The 13,462-nt window shown below is 35.5% G+C and overlaps 1 protein-coding gene across 6 annotated transcripts in view; it reads left to right on the top strand.

The window, feature by feature from the left end:
* The window catches only part of LOC100185140 (E3 ubiquitin-protein ligase UBR4-like), a 61,176-nt gene that overhangs the window by 15,061 nt on the left and 32,653 nt on the right, over positions 1 to 13,462 (top strand). For 4 of the 6 annotated variants that reach the window (XM_026839282.1, XM_026839280.1, XM_026839281.1 and 1 more), the window contains exons 34-57: positions 473 to 638; positions 1,204 to 1,351; positions 1,643 to 1,795; positions 2,406 to 2,488; positions 2,694 to 2,899; positions 3,387 to 3,535; positions 4,237 to 4,312; positions 4,594 to 4,749; positions 5,131 to 5,366; positions 5,763 to 5,957; positions 6,557 to 6,733; positions 7,077 to 7,235; positions 7,642 to 7,831; positions 8,161 to 8,205; positions 8,379 to 8,525; positions 8,635 to 8,696; positions 9,130 to 9,294; positions 9,574 to 9,691; positions 10,013 to 10,150; positions 10,535 to 10,602; positions 11,106 to 11,252; positions 11,769 to 11,972; positions 12,347 to 12,402; positions 12,609 to 12,784. In XM_026839282.1, coding sequence (XP_026695083.1) covers positions 473 to 638; positions 1,204 to 1,351; positions 1,643 to 1,795; positions 2,406 to 2,488; positions 2,694 to 2,899; positions 3,387 to 3,535; positions 4,237 to 4,312; positions 4,594 to 4,749; positions 5,131 to 5,366; positions 5,763 to 5,957; positions 6,557 to 6,733; positions 7,077 to 7,235; positions 7,642 to 7,831; positions 8,161 to 8,205; positions 8,379 to 8,525; positions 8,635 to 8,696; positions 9,130 to 9,294; positions 9,574 to 9,691; positions 10,013 to 10,150; positions 10,535 to 10,602; positions 11,106 to 11,252; positions 11,769 to 11,972; positions 12,347 to 12,402; positions 12,609 to 12,784 — 3,420 coding nt within the window. Of the gene's footprint in view, positions 1 to 472; positions 639 to 1,203; positions 1,352 to 1,642; positions 1,796 to 2,405; positions 2,489 to 2,693; positions 2,900 to 3,386; positions 3,536 to 4,236; positions 4,313 to 4,593; positions 4,750 to 5,130; positions 5,367 to 5,762; positions 5,958 to 6,556; positions 6,734 to 7,076; positions 7,236 to 7,641; positions 7,832 to 8,160; positions 8,206 to 8,378; positions 8,526 to 8,634; positions 8,697 to 9,129; positions 9,295 to 9,573; positions 9,692 to 10,012; positions 10,151 to 10,534; positions 10,603 to 11,105; positions 11,253 to 11,768; positions 11,973 to 12,346; positions 12,403 to 12,608; positions 12,785 to 13,063; positions 13,303 to 13,462 lie in introns of all 6 variants that reach the window. The other 2 variants (XM_018816392.2, XM_026839279.1) reach the window with 2 other exon arrangements.

Raw genomic sequence — 13,462 nt, 5'->3', positions numbered from 1 at the left:
CATGCGAATTGGCCTGCGAAATCGCATGCAAACCCATTACCGAGTTCCGCATGCGGCAGCGAAATCTGGACAAAACAGACAAAATGGACAAATTCTGGATACTGTGTACAGCCACCTTAAACGGGTACTGAGAGCAACATTTCTATGCATTGCATTAATGTGTGGGAAATATCTTTTACAAAATCCCCCTTTGCCAATGCTGACTTAAGTTATTCATGTTTCACAATGATGATTTTTCATCACGGTCGCACACAGTGGCTGAGCCAGGAAAAATTAAGAATGGGGGTAAAAAAATCTAGGTGAAGTTCTGACTGCGCCACTGATTATAAACCATCATCTTCTTGTTTAGTCACCCTATTTAATTATTTTTCCACACAATCCCCACATTTTTTGTGTTCAAAAAGGGGTGTTGTGACACCCAAACCTCCCTGATTGCGCCACTAATCACAATTCTTCATCTACTTTACCACAGACCTCTCAGATGATGAGGGAGGAGAGGATTTTGAGGATTGTGATTTTGAGGAGGATGAGACCAACATCTCTAATGAAGAGGAACCATCCAACCAAGAAGAAGATGGATTGTGGAATAAGTTGTGCACGTACACAGTTACACAGAAGAAGTTTATGAACCAACATTGGTAAGTGTTGTATTTATAAAAGCCTTCATGGGTATCCTACTTTAACTAACCACTAAAAATGAACATTCTTGAATTGCTTGAATTTCATAAAAACAAGGACTTCAATTGCAACATATATTTATAAAAGTTTATGAACCAACATTGGTAAGAGTTGTATTTATAGAAGCCTTTCTGGGGGTTAGGGTAATGGACCAACTCTGGCTTTAATCCCTGGTTCAATAAAGGCTTTAACAGAGAACCTGATATAGAATAGAATTTTCATGTACAATGTTTGGATTAATGGGCTAAATTTGGCCTGAATTCCAGGTCCTTGACAAAGGCCTCACTCACATAGAAATTTATAGGCGCCAAACATTTTAGAAGTTATATTTGCATTCATTAAAACCAATTTGATGCCAATGTTGACTGATTAATGCAGAGCAGAAAATTCCAGGGTAGGCCTGCTACTGTGTCAAACTTTATTGGTTTTCTTTATTTAGTAAATTTATTTCAATTTTTTATTCCCTTTTTCTCAATTATTTTAACCACTTCTTATTTAGTTGTTTATTTCAATATATATTCCTAGGTACCACTGCCACACATGTGACATGGTGGATGGGGTTGGTGTATGCACTATCTGTGCCAAAGTATGTCACAAGGGTCACGACCTCTCATATGCAAAGTTTGGATCTTTTTTCTGTGATTGTGGAGCAAAGGAAAACAAGTCCTGCAAGGTGTGTAGGGATGTTCATATAAGATGGACACCTTTGGCGCAAAATATCCAAATATCCAATAGTTTCTTAATCTAAGTTTAACTGTTTTTTATTTAGCGCAGAGGATATAAACTATAATAGGTTTTTATTTTCTTTTTTTTCTTATTTGTTCACAATTTTATCTATACATCAATAGTTGTTTTAGGGAGATCGGACCAACTCTGGCCTAATTCTCAGATCTCATGGTGTGCCACTAATACATATATTATTTTTTATCCAAATAACATTTATTTCAATCTTTTGCACATCCAGGCTTTGGTTAAAAGAGTCCCAGGAAGCGACAAAGTGGCGTCAGGGATCTCGGCGTTCTCCGACCCATCTCGCCCCGCATCAGCGTGTACATCGTCCTCAACTCTTGTACCCCCCAGTTCATCTACATCCGCAACATCTAATGCACAGGACAAGGTAATGCTGGGTTTTGTTACTAATGGTATCCCATCTGACCCCATAGTCATGTGCCATCTTACCCCTAGTTATGTGCCATCTTTCCCCACAGTTATCTTACCCGACAGTTATGTGCCATCTTACCCCTAGTTATGTGCCATCTTTCCCCACAGTTATGTGCCATCTTACCCCACAGTTATGTGCCATCTTACCCCACAGCTATGTGTCATCTTACCCCACAGTTATGTGCCATCTTACCCCACAGCTATGTGTCATCTTACCCCACGGCTATGTACCATCTTACCCCACAGTTATGTGCCATCTTACCCCACAGTTATGTGTCATCTTACCCCACAGTTATGTGCCATCTTACCCCACAGTTATGTGTCATCTTACCCCACAGTTATGTGTCATCTTACCCCACAGTTATGTGCCATCTTACCCCACAGTATTATAAGACATTATACCAATGCTTGAAATATACTTTTTACGTATGTAATATTTGTAAATAAAATTACAATTTTTTATACTTAGTAGTAGTACCTTGTTTGCAAATTTTAGTACTTTTTAAATTTGTAAATAAAGTAATTGTTATACAATATTTGATATAAATCGACTCTTCATTTAATAGAAAACAACAGCAAAAGTGGAAGAACAACCAACTGCTGTAGTTGCTGCTAAACGCTTGCAAAATATCATCACCAAACAAACTAAGTAAGTGTAGTCTAATCGATTTCTTATTTTTTAAAATTGACAATTATCGTGCGAATACCCTAGAGTATGCCTATTCGCCCTATAGTTTGCACAAACTTTTGATTTATTTTAAAAAGTATTAAAACCCTATAATAAATTATCCCCAACAAATGTTTTTACTTGCCTCTTCTAAACTTTATTCTTAACAAAAATTGTTTTTTTAAAGTCGAGAAAAACGCAAATTGTCTTTTGACTGCCCTCTTGTGGTGGATGGATCCCGGAAGAAGTTGTTGGGATTGCTCCGGATCGACGGGGAGGTTGATGAGAGCGTGGAGGAGCAACCGAGGATCAACGGGATCATGAACACTTTGTTACAAGTCCTGGATGCGATGAGTGAAGTCGTTCAAACTGACCAGTATAAACTTAACTCTGGTAAGTGGGGTGTGTGGGCCCTATCCATCAAATGTAAAACATACTTGAAAAGCCATACACCTGGCAGCAAAAGTATATATTATGGTTCCAATTCATGTTAATGCGTAAAGTTGTTCAAACTGATTAGTATGAACTCAACTCCGTCAGTGGGGTTTGTGGAACATATTATTCAATACAATGCAGAATATTTGTCAAGGGTTATGGAATTAATCTTTTAGCCTCTCGTCTCGCAATGATTCTCTGAAGTCTTGCTGGATGGCAGACGAAACATCAGAAATACATAATTTATACGTTATACAGCTAAAAGAATAATTAGCCGTTAAAAGATTAATTACATTATGCCTGTTAGCTGAAATAACAGAAAAGATATGAATATATAAGTAAATAATCTTGTAGCCAAGCGGCTCATCTGGTAGAAAAAACACTGAGATATGTCCCCAGTGCAACAGTATATAGTACAGTTATTTACAATTCATGTTGTTAACAGGTAACAGTGCTGTACGTGCCCTCAAAGTACTACAAGATCTGCACACCATGGATAAGCCTTCTCTTAATGTTGATAACCTGATGGTCCCTACACTTGGTTCGCAAGAAGGAGCGTTTGAAAATGTGAAAGCAAACTTTACTGGAGACCAAGTATGTTGCTTTGAATTTGTGCAAGCTACCCTACACCCTAAAACCCTAAAGTGTCCCACTTTCACTTTTAAATGTTCTAGTAACGGTTACTTAACTATGGTTAAAAACCTTGCTCCAGAGCCTTACCCATGTCACATAGAATGGTTTAAAATTGATTAGTGGTAAAACAGATTACCGAAATGATACCAATCGATTCACCACAAGTCTGAAAGTATTCCTGGTTTAGTCCCCACAAATGGGAGATTTTTTTTCTATATTATACATGGTAAAATATATTTGGGAACTGAAGCTTTTTGGGCAATGGCGCCTAGCATGATTGCAGTGAGGTGTACTTAATAATCAAAAAGCTGAGATTATTCCCTTGTTTAATCCCAGATGCTCAAGAAAAATGAGTATACTGATTCATGCCTTGGGAACATTATCCAAATAATATTTTTCACATTCATAGTTTTAGAATTAAGCATATATATTTGCTTGTAGTATGTAGTTCTCTATTCTGTATGTGTGAGACCCAGGATTTAAGCCAGAGTTTGTCCATTACTCCAACATTATATATGCACATTTGATTCTATATTAACGTGTGAGTATTTTGGCCTCATTTGGCTAATTACCCCAACACCCTGTGCAAGTCAAGTCCCTTATTCCTTTGTGTTCTAACAAGAACCTGTGTTTCATCATAATTAATGTTTATTACATAACAGGGTCAAACAATTCGTCAGTTGATCAGCGCTCATCTAGTAAGAAGAGTGGCAATGTGTTGTCTGTCTGCATCAACAGGTAACTTAACATAGAGATTGATAGGAAATTTTTATGTTAAATAGCAAGAAATGTGGGCACTAGTGAAGAATTCTGCTGGTATGTTACAGATTGAGGCTTATGGAAAGTGTTAGAGGTTTTAAGTTTGTGGTTATAGGGGTTAGTAGTTATATGAGTTGGGGTTTGGATTTTACGTTCAGCAGTTAACATTGGGGAGGGTTTTTCACTGGCACCCAAATCTGCATAACCTTATATAGATTCTTAATATAACAGGATAAAAATTCTAATACATTTTATAATAGGTCGGCGACAGCACTTAGCTGTAAGCCATGAGAAGGGAAAAGTGACTTTACTTCAACTCTCTGCGTTGTTAAAACAAGCTGATGCAAGCAAACGTAAACTTACCTTGACAAGATTATCCACAACTGCAATGCCATTTGCGGTGGTTACATTAACAGGTGAATATGTGTTTGTTGAATTCTATTCTAAATGCGTGAGGTCCTATAACATGGCATGCCATTGGACCTGAAATTAGACTAGAGTTGCCCTATTACCTCAACATTAATTATGGGGTTCTGTTCCATAAAATGAGGTCCTCCAACATTGGCGTGCCTTGGGACATGTTAGTGACCAGTTAGAGTAATGTCTGATAATTATCTTGCCCAAGAACATATACAAATATTAGTATCGATATCAGTGCCGAGCATCTAATTCTGTATTCTGTTTCTTCTGCTACCAGGCATAATGAAGCTGCTAAAAGATTATTTGTAAAAAAAACCCATTCAACCACAAGTGACAAATTACTATAATCATAATGTTAACACAATTCATCCACCCAGCCAACCCATGCAATGAAGAAGTTCTTGCTGTATGTGGTTTGAAAGATTGCCACATTCTCACATTCGCTTCACAAGCTGCATCATCCGCACCTGCGGGTTCCGTCACCCAACACCTTGTTCTTCACCCACAACTTGCTACAAACAACTATATAATTCGAGCTGTATGGCTACCAGCATTTCCAGCTTTACTGGCGCTTGTTACATCTGACTTTATTAAGATATATGATCTTTCAAAGGTGTGTGATATCTCTTAGAGGTGGTGGGCCGGCCAGGGGAGGTTTGGATGTCACTACCCAACTTTTTTTTAAAAAACGATACTCGCTCTTTAATTTTTTTACAGCTGTACCGCTGCTAAAAATCATACAATCTAGGGTTGCAAAATTAATATGTTATATTTTTTCAAAATTACCAAACTGCTACCAATATTAAAATCTTGCCCAGCATTTTACAAGGAGACCTATTTACAAGGTGCATATATACCTTTTATACTTATTACAGACCAATACTTTTAATTCTATTCTTTGTGGATGAGGTTCTTGTCAAGGACATAGGATTTAGGCCAGGATTGGCCCACTAACACCCTGTCAGTATTAACCAACACCTCAATATAATATTCTATTCACAATTCCCAGGATATACTTTCTCCATTATATTACCTCCTGCTACCAACTGGTAAAATACGGGATGCTACATTCATTGGTGGTAAGAAAGGTATACTGGATACTTGTATATTAGTGATGTCATCAACTGGCCACATCTACACACAACTCCTATACCCTGAGTCACTTGCCGTGCATGGAACATTCTACCTGACCAATGTTTTAAATGTGAGTATTTGAATGAATGGAACTTGCTTTATCTTGGCCAGTTTTGAGAATTTGTTCATTTTTTTGTGGCTGATAATTTGGACAATCTTGGCATGGCAGAAAACGACAGTTCTTATAACACGCCACGTGTTCTGTTTCATAAACCTGCTGCCAGCTTACGAGTTACTAAGTATGTTACTTTGTGGGTGGATATTTTACAGGAATTTTTTATGTGCGGCTGATAATTTAGGCAACCCATTAGTGGCCACTGGGTTGGAACAATTGCTGTAATGTGTCTTGCCCAAGGACACATATGCACACAATGGTAGCAGTGAGTATATAAGTAAGAATGCACCAAGACAAATCAAGACACTATTATTTGGCCAGTAGTAATGTAGCACTAAGTAACAATAATGTTATAACCAGTGTAATAGGCTGGCGTATTAGCTACATAAGGTTTATAAAAATGAAAAAATCTCCCCCAAAGAACAATCACCCGCAAAGTAAATTACATTGTAACTCGTAAGCTGGCATGAATTGTATGAAACGGAACATCTGTGTTATAACATGCCATTTTCTGTCCACGCAAGAATAAACCAATTTATATTTTTTTATCCTAGGTTGAACACATCAACTTAAAAGAGAGTGCTGGACAGTTAGCCGGAGGTGGCGTATCCATATTTTACTCTCATATGCTCAAACTTCTATTCTTCAGCTTTGCAACAGGTCGTAACTTTGCAGTGGCGCTCACTGCTAGCCACGATGCTGTGACAAAAATATTCTCAATTGAGTACAAGGTTTGTATCAACTTGCAAAAACTATGTTTTTTTTATTATGTCAACCATACGTTAAAAATGGTTTAACTGAATATAGAATACAACCTCCACTGCAAAAATCCTTACAACCCATTTAAACTACAGTGCAGAGTATTAAAATTACTATAGTAATTCTAGAATAAACTACAGTCTAATATAAAAATATAGCATGTACGTTGCATGTTTCAGACCAACCAATCAAAGATTTTTAGCCTGTATTCTATATATATATTTTTTTATCTCTACTTTATTTTTTTTATCTATTTTTTTTCAGCCTATTATCCTTTTTTCTTTATCTTTATTTTATTATCTTTCTTTTTTTCAGCCTTCAGGAAACAACAACAGTCGTAATGGCACAAGCACCATATACGAATGGTCTGAAGTGATCAACCATCCTGGCTTGCTAACTTGCTTCTCACAAATAGGTGGTTGTCCCATGGTTCTTATGGTGGAACCTGACAAGATAATGATGCAAGAAATCAAGGTTCAAAATTGTTTTTAACCATTTTAAGTCGTTTTCAATTTTTTTTTTTTTTTATAAGTTTTTTTAAGAATTGTTTTTTCTCGTTTTCTATAGGGTTTGTTTTTAATAAGTCTTGTAGGTTATAAAATCATTACACTAATTTTCTAAAACAGTTTTTTTCACTTATTTGTGTTGTATAGGAAAATGAACTTTTATGCATATTTATGTAAATAAATTTATACCTAAAAAAGTCTTTATACCAAAAAAATGCACTGGAAAATTATTCATGTCAGTATATATCATTGCGGTTTCTTTATATTCCAACAAATTCAGATGACATCAAGTAAATATGCTTGACAGTATATATAGTCTGTCATTGGAAAAATATGCCAGTTATTGCACTAACTTTATATTTCAACTAAATCAGATGACATCAAGTAAAGCAAAGTTCCAAGACCTTGTGGCAGTCAGACATGGCTCGTCCGCTGTAGCCGACCCTGGGGATAGAACCACTGTTATAGTTCTATGTGAAGATGGATCATTACGTATCTACCTTGCTTCGGCTGATAACACAGGATTCTGGTTGCATCCCAGGCTTCAACCAACTTACATATTAGGTAGGTCCTTAACTTTCTTGGGTAATAGGCCAATTCTGGATTAAATTCTTGGACTCTTGGCATGCCATGCTGCAGGACCTCATCCACATATAATGACCTTACTTTTACAGAATATTAATATGAATGTAACTTATTTACCCCCGTGTGGCCTAAAAAAAAGACAGTAGTTATGACACGCGTGTTATGTTTCATACACATCATGCTCCTCACCCGTATAGAATGGAATATGTATTGAGTTAGTACTGTAGTCTAATTAACACTGAGCTAGTTTTACATTCTGTAGTATATGTAACAAACATTTGCCAAATATTTACTGTTTATTTCTTCAGGAAATGGAAACAGAAAACACTCAGAAAAGTCCAAGAAATCTGTATGTAAGTGAAATTTTATTCTTACTTTATTTTTTGTGTCTATCTGATCAACGTGTTGTGGTAAAAGCCCTTTTAAGTTTACATATTCTAAATTTTTTTTTGATATTTCTCATACGTTTTTTGTTCATTTTTAAATTTTTTTTTGTAGAATTTTTTTGTTAACCTTTTTCTTTCAGCCACTGCCCAAGACACAGAGGAAATAAATTTCCCCGTTGATTTCTTTGAATCTTGCCAACTATTTAATCAAATGGACGTTGAGTTTAGTGGTGACTTGCTGGAGGTGTACAACGCAGCTCAGATTAAAAACCGTCTCAATAGTACAGGTAATGTAATTACATGCCGGTGAAGAATCCTCCCCCTACGAACCGCCAAATGTAACTACTAAACATTGTATATGTTCATAAAAACCATGTTTTTTTAATTGTCTTCTAGGAATGTACGTAGCAGCTCACGGCCTCTTTAGTATTGAGATCATCAATAAAAACTCCAACATGGTAAGTTTATGGTGAATGCATGAAAGTTATTATCATACCGAAAATTAAAAACTTTATAAATAAATTCCTGCATTTAATTGGTATATATGTTTGCAGTATACATGTTTTGTTCACATTTGTTTGATATATTCAGGAATGGTTTCAAAATAAAACTTTTCCTATTGTATTTAATAAGAGTAACATTGCGAAGCCATGGGACCTAGGATTTAAGCCAGTTTTTGCCCATTACCAAAAAATCAAATCTATGTATACTGTTTACTTATTATGTCATCAAAGAAAACTTTTTTCAGTAAAAGTTTTCTTTTAACTAGAAGACTTACTTATTTTGTCAGCTTTCAACTGAAACACTTCATTCAGAAACGATCTGTTTTACCAGAAGCTTTTACTTATTATGTTATGTGTAGTAGCAACAACAGCACATTACTTTATACAGGTTATAACTGGACTTCGTGTGTTGGTTGGCAATCGCGGAGGCCTCACTGCCCCAACGTGCGTTTATATAAACGACCGATATGTTTCATTTGGTGCATTGCTGTCAAGATCTCGCTGGTTTGACCTGCCACTTACTAGAGCTGAGTCAATACAACATGCTGCAAAGGTAAGTTAATATTCTATCCTATATAGGTGCCGTCCTTGAGGATGTAGGATTTAAACCAGAATTGTTCTTTTATTTAAGTGCTTTTGTTTAAATTGCTTACTTTTTAAATATTTCTTTTAAAGCCTGAAAGAGATTATTTGCCGTTTTGATTGAAAAAAAAAATGTCGTAAGACATATCTGTAAAAATCTTCTGGCTTTAAAAAATACTGGCAAAGATATCTTAAAGTCCTAATTATGCCTTTTAGCAATATCAATTATGTTTTTGAATTTGTTGTGCAGATTGTACTGACATGCAGTTCCTCTGAAGACCCTGATGATACAACCATTGTGGACAGTATAAAAGTCTACGGGAAAACAAAAGAAGTGTTTGGATGGCCAATTCAAGAACCACCATCAGGTTAAATGAGTTCTTAATATAACAGACATTATCGTTAAAATTCTGTTTGGAAATAAGTGTAAAAGAATGGTTAGAGGAATAGAGCTTCTGTCAGACAAAAACTAATAGAAGTTGGTGTTTAACTCTTTGGGGACGAAATATAGTTTAGCAAATTTTCCATTTTTGACGGACTGTCACATACTGCTCTCTAGCAACACAGGTGTTTGAAGCAGCCAAAAACGATTCATTAGACTTTTGTTATTTGGAAAAAATGCTAAAAGACTGTATTTTGGTTTTTAAAATGGGGGTACCCATTTAAATTGATGTTTAACAAATTTGAAGGCACCGCCACGAACACCGGAGCTTCGACCATAAAACCTGGTGGGAATAAAAATAAATCAACAAACGAGAATATTGACACTGATTCCGAGGTGTCTGGGGAATCAAGTGAAACTACTGTGGCTGCAGATCAAAGTACAAGTGAGTTGTGCTGTTATAATTTGAATGAATCAATGTAACTTATTTGCCCCTGTGGCGGGCAACGACAGTTTATAACATGGGGGTTCTGTTATAGGCATCTCGTGCCCGCTTAGGCCCTTTTTACCCCAGTTACCACATATGTAACTTTATTGATAATTGAATAAATTTTAACTTGTTTGTCTTCGCTTTACGGGCCCAAGACAGTAGTTATAACACGGTGTTATACAATTTCATATACTAATATGTATGTATAGTATATACACGCTCGACGTTCCTAAATATAACTTTAAAAAATTACCATTCATACACCAATATCAATATGTATATATAGTGTAGTATATACACGCTCGACACTCCTTAATAAAATGTACCCATTCATTGCAGGTATGGCTGATGATATTCTATCATGCTGCTTGACTGCTTTACAATCTTCATTCCAAGACTTTTACAAGGTGAGAAAACGACCTCATATGCAGTATGTTAATCTTGGGCCAATCCTGGCATAAATTCTAGGACCCGTAACGTGTCACGCTGCGGGACCTTACCAACATAGAATAGAGTATAGCAACATTAATGTATTATTTTCATATTGGACTAGAATCTAACCCATTTTTTTTTTTTAGTTTTAACTATAAGCTTTTTTACTATGGGGGGTTATTTAACCATTTTTCCATTCTTTATCTCAAATGTGGTATCTTTTAAAAATTGGAGCAGTTTTCTATTCTTTCAGCAATATGTTAACATGTTTAAAAAAAATTGGTATTTTTTGTCCAAATTTATATAGTTTGTATTGGCATTATGGGTTTTACATTGATATAATTTAAATTATACTGCTTCAGGTCCTAGTCACACTCATATATATATATAGACCAGATTTATCCCATATATATATATATATATTTTATAATATAGTAACTCGCTCGTTTTACACTCATAATTTAGATTATACCCTCAGGTTCTAGTAACACAGTCAACACATTACAAAGCTGCAGTGTTGACTTCTTGCTTGCTTACTCAACCATTACCACTTAAAGTTCAAAACGATGTCAAACAAATTATGGTGAAATTGTTTTCATCCAAATCTGAATGCTACAAGTACCAGGTGTGTAAAATACAAGAATTCTGTTAATTATATCCATGTACAGCACCTATTACTTTACTCTTGGTATCTATTAATTTACTTTGTTAATTGTCTATTAACTAAAGCGGGAATCCGTTATGTTTACAGTTACCATTTTTGCCAAACATATCAGTTACCACATTGTTACTTTGTTGGTGATTAAAACCAAGCAATTAACTACTTTGCTCAACAGCACATAGACATAAAAATACTGTTTTATGGAACCTTTATTTTATATGGGTGAGATCCTTGAGGGTTTAGGCTAGAGTTGGCCTATTACCACAACTTTGTATATTCACATTTTATGTTATATTATTGTAGTCATATGTTAAGGTATTTCATAAGACTTGTAAATTTAGACCAGATTCATCCTAATACCTCAACACTCTTTTTATAGAACCTCGATTTTATATGGTTGAGGTCCTTAAGGATTTAGGCCTGATTTGGTTCATTACCCTTTTTATAGCACCTTATTAATATTATTTATTTTACTTCTAGGATGGTTTGTTACTCACATACACGTCAAAAACTCTCGCAAACGAGCTTTCTCTTGCTGAATATGAGAAGGCTGTTCCTGCCCCATGTCCTCTTGTAGATGAGGATGGCTTCCAACGTATTCTATGTCACCTGTCGCAAATAGCAAGACGAAGGCCACTGAATATTACAAATCTCGGTAAAAATATCGAGAAATCAGATGTACAGGTTCGTAAAACGACTTCAAAACAATAACTTGATAATTTATTTGAGGAAACTTTGTGATAATTTACAAGAACTTTATAATAATATCTTTGGGATATTTCTTATGTGAAAACTTTGTGTAATAATTTATATCTGATAGTCTATGACTGCAATTTTGGACAACCAAATAATTGACTATTCGGTTAAGCAATGTTCGTTAACTGTTTTACCCAAGAACCCACATGCTTTTATCGCTAGCAGCATTAAGTATTAAAACCGGTATTTTTCAATTTTGACGCATATCGCTAAGTCATTGTGGTGCATAAAATGAACTTTATTTGGAAACCAAATTTTTTGTATAAACTTATGGAAGTTATAATTAAGTTTAAATATTTTAGATCATTGACCTCGAAGCTAGCTCACCTGAGGAAGATGCATCAGTTAAACAAGACAAGTAAGCAAGTTTTTAGCATCTCATCTTGTATAAAAAAGACTGTATTTCTGAGGTTTTGTCTGCCATCCTGCAAGACTTTATCAGGACTATCAGAAATACATTTATGTTTTTTAATTACTAAGTTTTATACCAGATGAGCAGCTTAGGATTATTTACAGTATGCCTGGTAGCAGAAGTAGCATAATATTAACATTGCCACCACACAGGCCTGCTGACAATGGTGAACTACATGGACAACTTCTTTCTAAAATGATGTCGGCATTTTGGAGATTGCTGTCAAACAAACCACGTAGCAAGCTACTTACACCGCAGTGCTTGCCTGGTCTTACAAGGATTGAAGTGACAGTCAAAGTTATGGTGGATGTTATTCACGCAGTGTCAGGTAGTTGGTGATGTACCAGTGTTGGTGTATAGTTACCACATATGAAACTTTGTTGGTGATTTTTTTTCACCTGTGTTTGTCTATTACTTCCGAAATAAATCAAAATAAACTTTTTATTTAAAGAGCCAGTAAAAATCATAATAAACCTAAAATTTTTATAATAAACTCATAAAATTTATAACAAACTCATAAAATTTATAATTAAGTCATAAAATTTTTAATAAACTTACGAAATTTATGATAAACTTTAAAATTGCTAATTACTTTTTATTTTTACAGCATCAGTGCCCAACACAATAGACACAGTGGTTGGCATCTACTTTGACTTGTTATCATGCGAGAATCCACGAGTGAGTTACGCTGCTAAATCTGCTCTTGTGCGCCTCCTAAGGGTAGAAGGGAGTGCGGAGCAAGGGGAGATGGGAAAGATGAGAAGGTCGAGTAAATCATCCGATACTCCTCCAAGCACAAGATCCACTTCACCACCATCCGTGGAATCCTCGGCTCCAACTCCATTGGTGATCAATTAATCATCTATTATATCATTATTGTTTCCCCTTGCCCTTTTACAATAACTTCTGTTTTCAATTCAAGTTTTATTCGGTGCTAATGAAGAGTCCTCCATGTACGTAAGAGTCCTCCATGTACGTAACCACTGCCCCAGACTAACCGCATATA

The sequence above is a fragment of the Ciona intestinalis genome, unplaced genomic scaffold (genome assembly GCF_000224145.3).
Source record: "Ciona intestinalis unplaced genomic scaffold, KH HT000184.2, whole genome shotgun sequence".
In the NCBI taxonomy this organism is placed as follows: domain Eukaryota; kingdom Metazoa; phylum Chordata; class Ascidiacea; order Phlebobranchia; family Cionidae; genus Ciona; species Ciona intestinalis.
The sequence above is the reverse complement of the archived record's forward strand: the minus strand, read 5'-3'. Positions and strand labels throughout refer to the sequence as shown.